This window comes from Carcharhinus amblyrhynchos, chromosome 6, assembly GCF_965287045.1.
Source record: "Carcharhinus amblyrhynchos chromosome 6, sCarAmb.v2.hapA, whole genome shotgun sequence".
In the NCBI taxonomy this organism is placed as follows: Eukaryota; Metazoa; Chordata; class Chondrichthyes; order Carcharhiniformes; family Carcharhinidae; genus Carcharhinus; species Carcharhinus amblyrhynchos.
This window is the reverse complement of record NC_137329.1, coordinates 85625216-85643262: the sequence shown is the minus strand read 5'-3', so window position 1 is coordinate 85643262 and position 18047 is coordinate 85625216. Positions and strand designations below refer to the sequence as shown.

Below are 18047 nucleotides of genomic sequence, written 5' to 3'. Positions count from 1 at the left end.
TGTTTGGCTGTCCCTGGATTTGACACACGCGCACACCCACACACACGCGCACACCCACACACACGCACACACCCACACACCCTTTGAGGGTTAGGGGAGATGTGACCTTACATAACGTTACTCTTCTTGGAACCTGTCAGCAGTATTACAGCCATGTCTTTCTTTTCTGCATAGCTTCAGCTCATTCTGCTTCCTGGACCTCCACTCCGTCAGTGTCTGATGAGCAGCATCATCCTTCCATTCAGGTTCTAGCAAGGGCTCACCATAGCCACACTGTGATCGTGCAGGTCACTTTCACTGGAGCGTCTTGTATTGAGCCCCTTCAGCAGTCCAAGCATTTGAAGTACGTTTTCAGAAGTCCTGTGGTCTGATCCATTAAAAAAAAATGTGGAGCTGCAAGCAGCATAGTTCCTTTCCTTGGCACGAGTTTGAGGATAATGCACCAGAATCATCAGCTGTGTTTAAGTGGGTACCCCTTACCTTGAAGCAACCATCCCTGCAGATCTTTAGGCACCTTGAAGATCCCAAGCACCTGGGAGTGACTGAGGATGGAGAAGTCGTGGCATCTCCAGAATGCAATGCACACACATGGATAATGTCTTGGGGCAATTTCAGGCATGCTCAGCACTGCCTTTCTTTCATTTGTAAGCAGGATACTCTTTTTGATGGTAAACCCACAGTGTGGTGAGTTACCTCTGCTGTCTGGGGGTTTCCTCCTCAACTTCTTACTCTTGCTTTGATTCCCCTTGATCATGTCCCTCAGGCGATACCTCCTGCTGGAGGTGCACATGCGACACCTCTCCCTGTCTCGCCTCCTCCATTGAAGGAGGACTCTGAGAAGCACAGCATTGAGCCCGTGAGTCCTTTTGCTTTCCCTCAAGGACAACATGAGTAAAGGGTGCAGCACGTGAAACTCTGGTTGAGAAACCTATGGGAATTATTGGACTCCACAAATTTGGGTGCCTGATGCAGCCTTATCTCTGAGATGCAAGCACACACATTGTGATGTGTAACATTCTGTTCCAGCACTGTGACATCTAGAGCCCTCTTTGGGGTGATAAGATGTGAATAAAGCAAAATAGCTGTGAGTGCTACTTTTTGTAGTGGTGTACCTGTGACCTTTCATTTGGTCATTGTCAATGAGTGGAAGCTGCGAGGCTAGTGATAAATGGCATTCATTGGGAATGTATGACTGCTCTTCCATGATAGAACGCCAGATATGATGCAACCTCACTATTGCCTTCATTCATGGCTGCGTTCCCACCTTTATTCTGTGTTGACATTTTGTGAAGCTAGTAGTTCTAATTATGCTATTAACAGTGTTGAATGAGGTGACAGGCTCCCAGTTTCTTCCTGGACTACAAGATTCCCCCCCCCCCCCCCCGACTCTTAACTGACCTGGATCCTGTCCACTGTAGCGGCACAAAGGAGTGTACATTCCAGCTTAATGGCCCTCCCACTGCCTCATACCCAGCCTAATCTTCCTTTTGTTTTTGCTGGATGACATTGTTCCGGGACCTCAAGGTGGTGGAGTTACACTTTACTTTAGGATTGAGTTTGATGCTTTGTCCCTATAGATGGGGGCTTCCTGTATAGCTATGTATAGCTACTAAAGCTAATACAAAGACTCAAAATAGTGTTCTGATGTTGAAGACGTGACTTCATTTAACCAAACAATCGAATGGGTGAATGATATGAGGAAGCCCTGTGCTCGAGGTATAGAATACGGACAGTTAGGTTTCAGTCTGAAGAATAATGCCTCTGTGAAAGCAATTATAGATTCCCAAAATCATATTGCCCATCTTTACGGTGGGCATTATCCATGAAACATTTTAAAATCAGTCAACACTCACTCCATCTCCCATGTCCCCCACTGTCGGGATAAAATAAAACTACTGTTATTCTCCAGCCTCTCCCAATAAATCTGGATCCCGTTGTGGTAGTCGTCCTCGTCCTCGTCCATCTGTGCACCCCCTTGTAACCAGTAAACTTTGACCTCATAGTTAGTCAGTGCTTCATGAACCCTTCAGGGTCCAGCTTCCCGCTCCCTCGGTCTTCCCTCTGCCTTCCGCTGTTCATCATCCACCTCTACCTTCTTGTCTCTCTGCCTTCCTTCTCCATTGTGTCCCACTTGCGCTCCCCCACTGCCCTGACATTGCTGTCTTGCTGCTCCATTGTCTTTGTTAGCTCCGCCCTCATCTGGCACTGCAGTCCTCGTTGAGCTTTGCGTTTGTCCCAGCGGAAGGTGCCCGAGTCGCACAGCACCAGAGCTGTCTATACAGATAGTGTCAGCATGGAGCTGGAGAGCACGAACTATTAGAATCGTAGAAACCCTACAGTCTAGTAAGAGGCCATTTGGCCCATCGAGTCTGCACTGATCACAATCCCACCCAGGCTCTATCCCATGTCTACCCACTAATCCCTCTAACCTACGCATCTCGGGACACTAGGGGGCAATTTTAGCATGGCCAATCAACCTAACCAGCACATCTTTGAACTGTGGGAGGAAACAGGAATACCTGGAGAAAACCCACAGAGACACAAGGAGGATGTGCAAACTCCACACAGACAATGACCCAAGCTGGAAATCGAACCCAGGTCCCTGGAGCTGTGAAGCAGCAGTGCTCACTACTGTGTTGCCCAGCAGTGCGGCATTCAGCTCAGCAGCACAATGGCACAACACTCTGGCAGATACCATGTTGCAGTCAGCTCAGTCTCGAATGAAATGAAGTCTGTTTGCTCATTTCTCTCCGGTTTGATGCAGGCATGATTTCCCATTGGCATGATGCAAATGGAATTAACCTCACCAAACAGCAGAATAACCATTTCACCATTAACCCACTGTTAGGACAATTGCAACCTGTTTTTATGCAAGTGGGATTCCAATTTTTTTATGGCACCTGCTAGATTCTCCATTGCTACCTGCTGTGAAACCAGCCACAGATTGGATTTGAGAATTCTGCTCAGCTTTCTAATCAATGAAGAAAAATATATATCTGATGTCTGCATGTGCTTCCCAACAAATTTTCCAGTATAAATCCCTGTTTACATTTGTAATCAAAACTGTCAATGTAAACTTTTCATCTCATCTGCCTACCTGCTGGCCAGTGTTGGTGCTGCAGTGCCCCCAACTGGTGGCAAAGTATATTTATGACAGGTTTAATGTTTGGTAGTTGTAAATGATAAAGTTGACAAACTGTGTACATAGGTGTAATTTTAAAAATTATATGCATTTAAAATTGAGAACCAAATATGATTTTCAAAATAGATGAAGTTTTTCTGCACATTCTCATTCAATATTCTTTCAGACCCTATCTGCTTCATTTAAAGAAATAATTTATGTTCATCAAAATGTGAGATAAACTAGTAACATTCACTTCCAGCTGCCTTTCTATTATAGTATTCCAGGGCAAAACAGCCCACTTGATTGGCACTTTACTACCACCACATTCACTTCATCACTGGCCCACAGTGGCAGTGTTGTGTGCAAGATGCACTACAGTAACTCACCAAGGCTCCTTTCACAGCACTTTTTATGGCCAAGGGCAGGAGGTGCATGTTAATATCAAGTTCTTCTCCAAGTCGCACTCCATCTTGTCTTGGAACCCTTGTTGTTCTTCACTGTTGTCTGAAAAGTCCTGGAGTTCCCTTCCTACCAGCAGACTGGGTTTATCTGCACTAAGTGGATTGTAGTGGTTCAAGACTGCCGCTAACTACCTGAAAGGCAATTAGGGATGGGCAATTAATGCTTGCCTTGATAGCAACGTCACATCCCATGAACAAGTAAAAAATAATAACTTTTATAATGGAATTGCTTATGTAATGTCAGTGTAATTTTACTCCCCCATCAGTGGAGACATCGCTGTGTCAGTTTAAAAAAAGGATGTAATCAATGCACAGCAATTTGTGAACAAACAGAAATGAAGAACAGGCAAAAATCAGCGCCCCCCCCCAACCTGCCCTGCCCACCGCTGGGCCATGTTGATGTTTCTTCAACTAGAAAACAAGCTATTCTGGAATTGAAGTGTAATAAGGCAGACTTGATTAGGGAACATAAGTTGAAGGAACCTAAGGAAGCAGTGATCACAATATGGTGGAATTTACCCTGCAGTTTGAGAGGGAGAAGCTGGAGTCAAATGTGATTGTATTATAATTAAATAAAAGTAACTACGAAGACATGAGGGAGAAGCTGGCCAGAGTTGATTGGAAAGGGAACTTAGCAGGGAAGATAGTGGAACAGCAATGGCAGAGTTTTTGAGAGTTTCCGGGAGGCACAACAGAAATTCATCCCAAGGAGGAGGAAACATGCTGAGGGGAGGACGAGGCATCCATGGCTGACGAGGGAAGTCAAGGACAGCATAAAAGCTAAAGAAAATGTGTACAAAGTGGCAAGGATTATTGAGAAGCCTTTAAAAGCGAGCAGAGGACAATTAAAGCAATAAGGTGGGGGGGGGGGGGGTAGAAGATGAAATGAGTGTAAGCTAGCTAGTAATATAAAAGAAGGTGGGAAGCGTTTTTTTAATATATAAAAGGTAAGAGAGAGGCAAAAATAGCCATTGGCCCATTGCAAAATGAGGCCGGAGAAGTAGTAATAGGAAACAAAAGCAATAGCAGAGGAACTGAATAATTACTTTGCATTAGTTTTCATGGTGGAAGACACCAGTGGGATGCCAGAGCTCTAGGAGAGTCAGGGGGCACAGGTGAGTGTAGTGACCATCACTAAGGAGAAGGTTCTGGGGAAACTGAAAGGTCAAAATGGATAAATCACCTGGACTGGGTGGACGACACCCCAGGGTTCTAAAAGAGGTAGCTGAGGAAATTGTGGAGGATTGGTGGTGATCTTTTAGGAATCACTGGAGGCAGGGAAGGTAACCACACTAAGCAGTCTCACAACACCAGGTTCAAGTCCAACAAGTTTATTTGATAGCAAAAGCCACTAGGTTTGGAGCACTCGCTGCTCCTTCCATCAGGTGAATGGGGGTTCTGTTCACAAACAGGGCATATAAAGTCACCAGCTCAGTTTACAGAATAATGGTTGGAATGCGAATCTTCACAGGTAATCAAGTCTCAAAGATACAGACAATGCGGGTGGAGAGAGCATTAAGCACAAGTTAAAGAGACGTGTATTGTCTCCAGACAGGACAGTTAGTGAGATTTTGCAAGCCCGGGCAAGTTGTGGGGGTTACAGATAATGTGACATGAACCATGGTCTTGGGTTCATGTCACACTAACTCCCATGACTTGCCCTGTTTGTGAACAGAACCCCCATTCACCTGATGGAAGGAGCAGCGAGTGCTCCAAACCTAGTGGCTTTTGCTATCAAATAAACTTGTTGGACTTGAACCTGGTGTTGTGAGACTGCTTAGTGTGGTTACCCCAGTCCAACGCTGGCATCTCCACATGGCAAGGAGGGTCGCAGAGGACTGGAAAGTAGCTAATGTAACACCCGCTGTTTAAGAAGGGAAGGAGGCAGCAGATGGGAAATTATAGGGGGGTTAGCCTGACTTCGGTCATTGGCAAAATTTTAGAGTCCGTTATTAAAGGTGAGATTGTAGAGTGCTTGGGGGTGCATGATAAAGTAGGACTGAGTCAGCATGGCTTTGTCAAGGGGAGGTCATGTCTGACAAATCTGTTAGAGCTCTTTGAGGACGTAACAAGGAAGCTAGATAAAGGAGAGCCAGTTGACGTGATTTATTTAGATTTCCAGATGGCCTTTGACAAGGTGCCACATAGGAGACTGTTAAATAAGTTAAGTACCCATGGTGTTAAGGGTAAAATCCTGGTATGGATAGAGGATTGGTTGATTGGCAGAAGGCAGAAAGTGGAGAAAATGGGTCTTTTTTTCAGGATGGCAGCTGGTGACTAGTGGTGTGCCTTGGGTCAGTGCTGGGACCACAGCTTTTCACAATATACATCAACAATTTGGAGGAAGGAACTGCAGGCACTGTTGCTAAGTTTGCAGATGATACACATATGTGGAGAGACAAGTTGTATTGAGGAAATGTGGGCTTCAGAAGGACTTGGACAGTTAGGAGAGTGGGCAAAGAAGTGGCAGACAAAATAAAATGTGGAAAAGTGTGAAGTTTATGCACTTTGGAAGGAGAAATGGAGGGATAGACTATTTTCTAAATGGAAAAATGCTTAGGCAATCAGAAACACAAAAGGGACTTGGGAGTCCTAGCTCAAAATTCTCTTAAGGTTAATGTGCAGGTTTAGTTGGCAGTTAGGAAGGCAAATGCAAAGTTAGCATTCATATCGAGAGGGCTCGAGTACAAGAGCAAAGATGTACTTTTGAGGCTGTGTAAGGTTCTGATCAGACCCCATTTGGAATATTGTGAGCAGTTTTGGGCCCCAAATCTAAGGATGGATGTGCTGGCCTTGGAAAAGGTCCAGAGGAGGTTCACAAGAGTGATCCCTGGAATGAAGAGCTTGTTGTACGAGGAACAGTTTGAGGACTCTGGTCAGTACTCGTTGGAGTTTAGAAGGATGAAGGGGGATCTTACAGGATACCGCGAGGCCTGGATAAAATGGATGTGGAGAGAATGTTTCCATTAGTAGGAAAAACTAGAGCCAGAGGGCACAACTTAGGCTAAAGGGACTATCCTTCAAAACAGATGAGGAAAAATTTGTTCAGCCAGAGAGTGGTGAAACTGTGGAACTGTTTGCCACAGAAGGCTTTGGAGACCAGGCGAGTGAGTGTCTTTAAGCCAGAGATGGATAGGTTCTTGATAAGGGGTTATGGGGAAAAGGCAGAAGAATGGGGATTAAAAAAATAATCAGCCATGATTGAATGGCAGAGCAGACTTGATGGGCCGAGTGGCCTAATTCTGCTCCTATGGCTTATGGTCTTTTGAGTATTTGTACTAAATCTGTATCATTCCATAAGTTGACAATTCTCTGAAAAAATAAATCCTGATATACAGCCTAGTTCTATGCTTATGTCACTTCCACTGGCATCCCATGATACTTGCTAACCTACCTAATTCGAATAATCAATTCACATGGATGAAATCTAATCCTTTTATTTTAAAGACCTCAATCCATCTTTGAAGACTATGCCTTTCTGTGATAAACCCAAGATTCCCAAGTCTACTGTGGGTTCTTAGGATATTTATGAAAATCGAATCCACTAATCCTTTTCCAGGGACACTGGGTCACCAATCAATGAGGGGACCAAAGCATGATGTTTTACCAAGGTCATTTACAAGGATGGTAGAGTAAATTTTGTTCCTTATTTAGAAATAGATGAAATATATGCTAATATCGTAATCTCTATAGAGACTGATAAGTTTTAAAGAACTTCAAACTTTCAGTTATTTGCAGGAAAAAAAGGGTCCAATTAAATCTAAACATTTAAAACTTTGACACAAACATCACTAAGAATAAGCACTATTGATGAAACACTATTTTCTTCTTATAGGCGATATACTATAGAAAGTGACATTCTCCTTGTCTACTTAGCACCCATTACATTTTCCAATCCTTTTAGCAAACAGTCCCTTATTGCATCCAGCTTATTATGGGTTTCTATATTTCCGATTTGAGTAGCTACTTCGTGACCATTTCCTGACACTTCGCTCAGTTTTTAGAGATTTCTCAAAATCCACCACCTGCAGTAAAGTTTGTTATGATATTCTAGTCATGCCAGAACAAATCTTGTGTAATCCATAGAAGACTGTAGAATGCATCTCTTTGAATGAAGATAGTCACACTCGTGCATCCATCTGTATTAGCTCACAATATTAACAGAATATAAGAATTAGAGCAGGAGTAGGCCATTTGGTCCCTCAAGCCTGCTCTGCTGTTCAATAAGATAATGGTTGATCTTTTTGTGGTCATGGCTCCACTTATCCATGCGCTCACCATAACCCTTAATTCCTTTACTGTTTTATAATGCATCGATCCTTGCCTTAAAAACATTTAATGAGTCAATTGCTTCACTGGACAGGGAATTCCAGAGATTCACAACCCTTTGTGTGGAGAAGTTCCTCCTCAACTCCGTCCTAAATCTGCTCCCCCTTTTGAGGCTATGTCCCCTCGTTCTGGCTTCACCCACCAGTGGAGACAATCTCTGCTTCTAGCTTATCTATTCCCTTCATAATTTTGTATGTTTCTAAAAGATCCCCCCTCATCTAAACTCCATTGAGTATAGTCCCAGTCTACTCAGTCTCTCCTCATAAGCCAACCCTCTCAAATCCAGAAACAACCTTGTGAATCTCTTCTGTATCCTCTCCAGTACCAGCATATCCTTACTCAAATAATGAGAACACTGTAAACTGTACATAGTAAAGCCTCATTAGCACCTTATACAGCTGCAACATAACCTCACTGTTTTTAAACTCCATTCTTCTAGCAATGAAGGACAAAATTCAATTTGCCGCCTTAATTACCTGGTGCACTTGCAAACCAGTTTTTTTCGATTCATGCATATGGACATCAGGTCCCTCCGCACAGCACCATGTAGCAATTTTTTACTGTTTAAGTAATAGTCCATTTTGCTGTTATTACTACCAAAATGGATGATCTCACATTTACCAATATTGTACTCCATCTGCCAGACCCTTGCCCACTCAAACTATATCCCTTTGTAGGTGTTCAGTGTCCTCTGCACACTTTGCTATACAACTCATCTTAGTATCATCTGCGAACTTTGATGCACTACACTTGGTTCCCAACTCCAAATCATCTATGTAAATTGTAAACAATTGTGGTCCCAATGCTGATCCCTGAGGCACACCGTTAGTCACTGATCACCAACCACAAAAACACCCATTTATTCCCACTCTTTGCTTTCTGTTAGTTAACCAATCCTCTATCCATGCTAATACATTACCTGTAACACTGAGCACTTTTATCTTATGGAGCAGCCTTTTGTGTGGTAGCTTGTTGAATGCCTTCTAGAAATCCAGATTCACGACATGATACTGAACACTCGATAGTTTTGCTGTTATTGCTTTTGCAAAACATGGGCCAGTAAAGCAAATAGAGAAAATCTGTATCTTGTGGGGAATCAAGAACAACCAGCATGATCCTTAAAATTACATCTAAACGACGTAGGAATCAGAAAGTGCTTCATGCAGAGGATAATGGGAATCTGGAACACTTTGCAAAAAAGGCTCCTGAATCAGATGAAATTGTCAGGCTAAAGTTGTTGGATTCTTCTTTGATGTCGGTATTAGGGAATGTGAAGCAATGGTGGCTAAATTAAGGTATAGATCGGTCATAATGTTAAATTAGTTTTTGAGATGCTGGTGTCATTGGTTAGGCCTGCATTTATTTATTCCCCATTTCTAATTAGTCTTGAGAAAGTGGTGATAAGCTGCCGCTCTGAATTTGCAATGTGGAGTAGGTAGGCTGACATTGCTTAAGTCAGGAGTTCCAGGAAGTTGACCCAACAACGATGAAGGAAGAAATATTGCCAAGTTAGGACGGTGTGTGATTTGGAGGCGGTATTCCCATGCCCCTGCTGTGGAATAATGAAATAGATTTAAGCACTGAATGGTTTCGTACTCTTGTCCTTGTATTCCTATGACTGCTTCATTTAAATGGTATTGCTGCAAGTAATGACTTCATAATTCAGCATGCACATGAGTGATGTCTATTGAAATCATACTTGCTAACATTGTTCGCATTCTTAACAGTAGATTTCCTTCTTGAGCAACCATAGGGAAATTAATAATGGTAGCCTCAACATATTCCAACTGATCAAATAAAGAAAATGAGATTGCTTTTAATCTTTGTGCCTGAGTGATTAGTTTGTGCCTAAATAATTAGCTTTACTTTGGGAGGGGTGAATGTTGTTGACTGAGGAGCTTTATACAGTAAAAGGAGACATTTGAGTTGTTACAAAATTCAAACTTTAAAATTGACCTTTTGTCATGTTTAAAAGCTGAATATAAAAACTACATTAACTGTTTTGTTTTCAAATAAAACCACACCAAAAATTCCTTATACTGATGTTGTATAGACTGCAAACGGAAATGCAATTAAAATGTTTTTTCTTGATTGCATTTGATTGTATAATCTTTTAAACTGTTGATTAAGAAGAACATTCTTCCCAAAAACTTCTCAGCTATTTTTGCCTTTAGGAGAGATATGTGAGTCACATTCATACATTGCACTCTGCCTGTGGCATTATGTAGTGCAATTGAAACTGCAGTTTCTGTTTGATGATACGTGATTTGATGTCAGGCAGGCTGAGCTGTGCTGTAGTTCAGAACAAGCTGCTCGCTAACAATTAGGGCCAATGTTTTCCATTATGACATTCCACTTTTCTGCTGATGCTTTGTTTTACATCTATAATATTATTTAAAACTGGAAGGTTTCTTGTGGCCCACTAGTTTTGGCCACGCCAATCATTTTTCATCACTATTTGGGATTTCTCTTGACATGTACAAGTCTCCTTTATGCAATTTAATCGGTTGAGCATGAAAATTTGCAAAATCTTCTGTAATAGAGTAGGATCTTGGAAAAGTACATTTAGCCTTTCGGGTCTATGCCAGCACTTTTTGAAGAGTAACTCAGTTTAACCTCTGGCCCTTTCCCCAAATTTCCTGCAATTATTTATCCAGTTTTCTTGTTGTTTCAATGTGTTTCCACCACCTAATCACTCGTTGTATAATGACATTTGTCCTCCTGTTGCCTCTGATTCTTTTGGCAATCACGTTAAATATATACTATCTATCAATATTACACTTCTACCAATAGAAAGTTTATTTTTGCCTACCATATTCAAATCCTTCATGAATTTAAGTGCCTTGATCAAATCTACTCTTAGCCTTGGAGAAGAACAATCTCAGCCTTTCAGTCCATTCATATCTCTGTAATCCCTCCAGGGAAGCAGCCTCTATTACAAGGTGAAGGCATATAAGGCACCAATGCACCCCTCCCCGATGAGCTGAATGCATTCTCTGCCCATTTTGAGCAAGCGTTGGACGAACCTGTACCCGAGGTCACCATTGCAGATGTCAGAGTAGCCGCCTTGAAGGTCAACCCGTGGGGTACCTGGGCAAGCGCTCAGATCCTGCACAGACCAGCCAGGTAGGAGCCTTTGCAGACATCTTCAACCTCACATTACAACATTCTGAAGATGTCAAGAGGACGACCATCATCTTGGTGCCAAAAAGCCAGGCAGTGTGCCTTCATGACTATTGTCCGGTGGCTCTGACATGCATTTTTACGAAGTGTTTCGAAAGATAAGTCATGGTACAAATCCGTTCCAGTTTCCCTGATTGTCTGGATTGACTACAGTTCACCTACTGCCACAACAGATCCACAGTAGAAGCCATCTTCCTGACTGGGCACTCAACCTGGAATACCTAGATAACAAAGACACCTATGTCAGGCTCCTATTTATATACTAGACCTCAGCCTTCAACACAATTATTCCTAAGAAATTCATTCCACACTTTGTGGCCTGGAGCTTGGCTCCCCACTTAGCGACTGGATCCTGAACTTCCTAACCCATAGACCACAATCAGGATAGGCAACAACAACACCTCTATGATCGTCCTCAACATTGGTGCCCCAGAAGTTTGTGCCCTCAGCCCCTTGCTATATCCCTTTATACACCTGTGACTGTGGTGCCAAACTCCCCTCCAACTTAATTTTCAAGTTTGCTGAAGACACCATCCTAGTGGGTTGGATCTCAATCAATGACGAGAGGTAGTGTAGCCAAAAAATGGAGAATCTGGTGAACTGGTGCAATGACAATTATCTCTCCCTCAATGCCAACAAAATGAAGATAGTCACCAACTTCAGGAAGTGTAGTGGAGGGCATGCCCCTACCTACGTCAATGGGGATGAAATGGTTGACTGATTCAAGTTTTTAGGTGTCCAGATCACCAATAACCTGTCCTAGGCACTCCATGCCGGCACAAGTTAAGAAAGCTCACCATTGCCTCTATTTTCTCAGAGGATTAAGGAAATTTGGCATGTCTGCTACGACTCTCTCCAACTTTTACAGATGCACCATAGAAAGCATTCTTTCTGGTTGTATTACAACTTGATATGGCTCCTGCTTTGTCCAAGACCGCAAGAAACCACAAAGGGTCATGAACAAAACCCTGTCCATCACTAAACCAGCCTCCTGCCCATTGACTTTGTCTATACTTCCCGTTGCCTCGGAAAAGAAGCCTGCGTAATTAAGGACCCCACGCACTCTGGGCATACTCTCACCCATTGGGGAAAAAGATAAAAAGGTCTGAGGACACATACCAACCAACTTGTGAACAATTCTTCCCTGGTGCCATCAGACTTTCAAATGGACCTGTCTTATATTCAGCTGATCTTTCTCTCTCTACACCCCAGCTATGACTGTAACACTACATTCTGCACTCTATCCTTTACTTCTCTATGAACAATATGTGTTGCCTGTAGAGTGCATAAGAAACAATACTTTTCACTGTTAGTACGTGTGACAATAAATCAAATCAAAAAATTATTTCTCTTTAATTTGTCTACCCATACATGAAAATCCACTGAGTACCAGTCGTGTTCTTGCCAAAGTTGATCTTTTATTAATGCTGTTATGTCAAATTCCCAGAACCCAATTTATGACTCCAGTTTCAGTTTTATTCATAACATTTTGTGCTTTCACATATTTTGCTGAAACTAGCCTCCACCTGCTTGCTAACTTGTTCATTTTACACTGTCTTTCTGATTTTAAAAAAAAATTGTCATTTCTGTGTTCCTCCCTTTTTGCTGTCCTTTCTCCTTATGTTGATCCGAGCTTCATTCACATAAAACTTGACAATACTTGGCACTTGTGTCTGAGATTAAACCCCCTCATTCCTCAACTAAGCAGTTAATTCTCTTACCTTAATATTTTTGTGCGACTTCGGAAATAATATGGAGATTACTTCAGCTCTTGAATCTGTCTCCTGATCGTGTAAAATTCCTTTTGCGGACTCCAGTAATGTTGCTTTCCGTGGTCTTTAGTTACAGCGTGAACTATTATTTTTGTTGCCCTAGGTTTTGACCTTGGGAGTGTTTTAACTGTCATGGCTGAATGGTGCCATTTGTTTTGCTCATGATGTTCTCTTCTAAGTTGTCATTGTCACAGGTATTGTGCTGAATACTTGTTTGGAGATCCCCACAGTGCCTCCATTCTATCTATTCTGATGTCCCACTTCCCATACTAATTACTTCTGCTAGCTGGAGGACCACTTGATAATTTTGATTTTTTTTTCTTGCAGGAACATAGGAACAACAGTAGGCCATTTGGCCCCTCAGACTTGTTCTTTAATTCAGTGAGATCTTGGTTGATTTACATCTTAACTCCATCCATCTGCCTTGGCAACATCTCTTTTTATACCATGGTCTAAAGAATCTGCCAGTCTTGCATTTAAAATCATGAATGAAGTAATGTCTGCACTTTTTTTGTAACAAGTTTTCTCACTTGTCCGTCCGTCCTAAATTATCATCTTCCCTTAAACTTCTATATTTCAGGGAGTACAAACCTAGTTATGTAACCTCTCTTCATAATTTAACGTTTGGAGCCTGAGTGACGTTCTAGTGAATCTGCACAGCACTCTTTTTTTCAAGGCCAAATATGTTCTTTGAGGTATGGTGCCCAGAACTGTACAAAGTAAGATAGATGTGGTTTGACCAAGGATTTGTATTGCTGTAGCATAACTTTATCCCCTTTTATTCTTATCATTTTAATTATAAAGGCTAATGTTGCATTAGCTGATTTGGTACTTCATTATTACATTTGTGATCCTTCTACACAAACCCTTAAATTTCTTTGGATCGCCGCTGTGATGTTAGGTTTGTTTCCTATCCCAAACCACTATGAAAAGAAAGGAATATCGTTTGTAGCATTGCCAAGTTCAACTTGGCAAGAATGCACGCCAAGACCAGAGTGCATACTGTCCGAATTTGAGAGTTGCTGTTTGATGATGATACCGCACTGGCACCCCACACTGAAGTTCACTTGCAACAGCTTGTAGATCGGGCCTGTAAGGAGTTTGGACTGACAATCAGAACAACCAAAGTTATAAGCTAGGACAAGAAGACTCCATCTTCCATCAACATTGGCAATCTCACTCTCTGGAAGTTGCTGACAGAACAATAATTACTAGCAACCTGTCCCTTGATTGCCAAGGCCACAGCTGTCGTCTCAAAAGTTGAGTGTGGGCCAAAAACAAACGAACCGCAAATACAGAGCTCCATATGTGTTTGTGTTTTCAGCATTCTCCTTTACAGTAGCAAAGCATGGACAACTTGTATAAATGAAGAAAAGCAGCAGAGCAGTTTCCACTTCTGCCGCATCAGATTAATTTTGGGCATCTCCTAGCAAGACAGAGTATTAAATATGGAAATACACCAGTGTGCAGTGATCCCCAGCATCTTAGCTGGGTGATTTGAGCTAAATGGATGATAGCTTCATTCCCAGAGACATGATCTGTGGAAAGCTTACTATTGGCCACAGGATGCCCATGTCTGCAAGTTGATCAGGGTCGGAGATGATGCAAATGAAGTCCTTGCTGCTGAGTGGAGTGCCTGGAGACGAGCAGTCAGGGAGGATGTAGAAAAAGCTAAGAACAAAAGAAATAACCAGATGTTGGAAGATAGAACCCACTAGAAAGAAAAGTACCAGTTGACATCAGACCAGTGCTATTTATTTTTGCTTGCTGTGAAAGGGACTGCCATTTGCAAATCATTCACTAGCCACGTCAGACATGCACCTTAGTTGCAGTCCATTGTCTCCTGAAATGTATGAATGTCAATAAATAAGTTGCATTTGTGAAGTTCTCTTAATTTATATGAGGCCGAGCTGAGGCAATGAGTTCTTTATTTATTTTGCTCTGTATTACTACTATACAGAAGATTTCATCAGAAAATCTGTGTGCATGTTTTAATTGATTCTGCTCAATTCATTCTAACTTGTTTCCCTAAATTTTCTTTGACTAAAATGTGCATTGTTTGTATTGAATAAGAATTGAAATTTTGTTTTCCTTTTCTCTTTCAGAAGCTTGCAGTAAGAAATTGTCCTGTTGGGAGTACAAAACCAATTCCACTCATCAAGGCACCCAACCAGAGCATAGCAATTTCAGTGGTGCCATCTAAGAATCCAATCACTATGGTAACTGCACACATTAATGGACAGAAGACAGCAAGCACAGATCCTCCACAGATGGCCCCAATCAACCTCCAAACAACAAACAAACTGGCAGGGAGCAATTTGAGCTCCACTGGAAGGAGAGTACCAGAGACATCAAACTCACAGGTAGATCCTATCAGGGAACTAATAGTAGCTAAGCACACTATAAAGCAAGGATTGTGTTCTCAGACGGTACTCTGAGTGCAGCATTGATGTAAATAATCAGATGTTCGTTATGAGGGCATAATTTTAAGTGTTCTTTTGTGCTGCATGATATATAAATACTATGCTAAGTCTTTATTAATAATCTTTAGCAAATAAGTTGCTTTCAAACAATTAATAGATAATTGAATAATTTCACATTATTTCAAAAGTACTCTACATTTTTATTAAATTATTTTAAGTGACAGGTAGGTGATGAGGAACAAAAATGGAAGTAGTCATGTATGATTTTGCTTTCTAATTCAAACACGGGGGAATATGCAGACTCCACACAGAGAATGACCCAAGCCAGGAATTGAACCAGGGTCCCTGGTGCTATAAGGCAGCAGTGCTAACCACTATGCCACCATACCACCCCCTTTAGAAATGACATCTACAAAATACATTTTAATCACCTTTAACAAAGACAAAAATGAGGTAATGATACCAGCAAGAAACTGCTGCAGAAGCAGCAGCAAAGCTAATTACTTGTTAACGTACAAAGTATGACAAGCTGCTGATACGGCCGTGTAAAGAAGTGAATTTGGAGAAAAAGCCCCATGTTTCTGTTTCTAAAATAAAGTTTGCATTGGAAGAATCACAATAGATTATCCAAGAAATGTTACAGCAACTAATGTTTAACTAGCATACAGAAAGACTACCTCCATTGCTTTATGGAAGAAGAAGGGATTGAATTGACTCCAAGCATGGGGAAAGGGGATTACTGGAGATGAAAACCAAAGCTGTTCCTGTACATCTGTAAATAATGTGGATGATTGCCCAGATATGTCTTGCCCACAAAAATCAGGGCAAACCAAACACGGTCAGTTTCTCCCTACTCAACGTTTGTAATCTATTGTAAGATGTCATCAGCAGTGCTGTCCAGCGGCAAGTTCTCTGCCTTAACACTGGACCTCACTGTTGCTCATTTTGAGTTCCACCTGGACGACTTGAATCCAGAATTCTGCACCAATGCAGGAGTTCTTCAGATCTGCGTTCTTAATTCATCAACCTTCAGTTCTTCTCCAATGACTTTGCTCCATCTTAAGTTTATAAATGTGGCATTTGGCTGTGATTGCATGAGTTTCTGTTCTATTTGCAGTTTCCCATAGAATGAAACAACCCACCCTTGCATGCACTAAGACCTGGACAACTTCCAAGCTTGACTGTTAAGTGCCAATAACATTTGTGCTACATAAGTCCTAGCAAAGACCCAAGCCATGATCTTACCAGCTCACTGAGCTGGTTGGTTAGCATGGAGAGCCAGAAAGCGAGGGAAAGAGGCCAAAGATCACTATCTACCCACCCCCATCCACCCTTTACAGGCAAGAACAGCTTTACACCCAGAAAGAGCACAAAGCTTATTCTCATATGACTACATTGAAATCCACTTACTGGGTTCAACACAGCTGAGTCCACCCTCTTGGATGCTTCCCCCTCACGCCGGCAAGGGGAAATGGCCAGGCAGTGCTCACTTGATTCCCATAAGTGTGCTGTAGAGATGGGGCTATGCTCAATGATGGGGAGCTGTGCAAGGTGGGGTGCTCATCAAGGGGCTCAAGGTGGGCCGCAGAAAGTGTCATGTGTCGGAGGGGGTAAAAGATAGTGCAGAGGATTCCAGTTTTCTTGCTGCTTTGACACTTAGAATTTTTTTGTGACAACCCCACAGAGGGAGCCTAACCATCAGCCTTGTTGTATTTCTAGCTCTGAACTTTGCAGCATCAATATTTAGGAATTAACATGAACCAGAAAATCAAATAGACCAACCACACAAATTTGTAACTACTAGAGCAAAGCAAATTAGTGAATGACTTGCCTCTTTTTTACGTAGATTACATTGAGAGTCAAGCCAGTAGGAATTCTATCTTCAGCACTATCTGAAAGACTGCATGGATGAGTAAAGCTGCAACACTCGAGAAGCTTGACACCAAAGACAACACAGTCTATTTGATTTTCTCCCCAAAATAGATTGGCACGGTGGTTAGCAATGTTGCCTCTCAGTCCCACGGTTGGGATGACTGTCTGGAGTTTGCATGTCCCCTGTCTGCGTGGGTTTCCTTCGAGTGCTCTGGGTTTCCTCCCACTGTCCAAAGGTGTGCAGGTTATGTTAATTGACTATGCCTCTGAGCATGAGGGGGATTAGCAGCGTAAATTCGTGAGGCTACTGGGATAGGACCTGGGTGGGTTTGTGCAGGCTCAAAGGGCCAAAAGGCCTCCTGTATTGTAGGGATTCTAGGATCTATGATTACCTTAAAGATTAGTTTCCTCACCACATATCTGCATTGGCAATGTGTGTAATTACTGTAGGATGCACTGCAGAAAATCACCAAAGCAACACTTCCCAAGCGTAATCTCTACAACTTTGAAGTTCAAAGACCTCAGGTGCATTAGCTCAAAACTTGCATGTCATCCCAACTTGGTAATATCTCTCTCCCTATTATTGGGTAAAGATCCTGAAACTTCCTACCAAACATTTTGGGGGTGGGGTTTCACCATAGGGAACAAAGTGCTTCAAAAGGCAATCCATTTGCGAAAGCATTACAGATGAGGACAAAATGCTGGCCTTGCCAGCACTGCTCATAATCTTAAAATTAATACAAGTATTTAAAAAATGTTTGTATCCTATCTGTAGAAAATCGTATTTATGCATTTTAAACAAATGCATGTTACGTAAGGTATGCTACATGAAAGAGGTAAGAAGCCATTAATTGAAAGAAAAAAAAACTTTGAAATATTGGCT

General features: G+C 42.0%; 1 protein-coding gene across 5 annotated transcripts in view; it reads left to right on the top strand.

Annotated features, from left to right (window-relative positions):
• phf21b (PHD finger protein 21B) overlaps positions 1–18047 on the top strand; it is a 209628-nt gene that overhangs the window by 51851 nt on the left and 139730 nt on the right. For all 5 annotated transcript variants that reach the window (XM_080190853.1, XM_080190852.1, XM_080190854.1 and 2 more), the window contains one exon: positions 14975–15232. In XM_080190853.1, coding sequence (XP_080046979.1) covers positions 14975–15232 — 258 coding nt within the window. The remainder of the gene's footprint in view (positions 1–14974; positions 15233–18047) is intronic.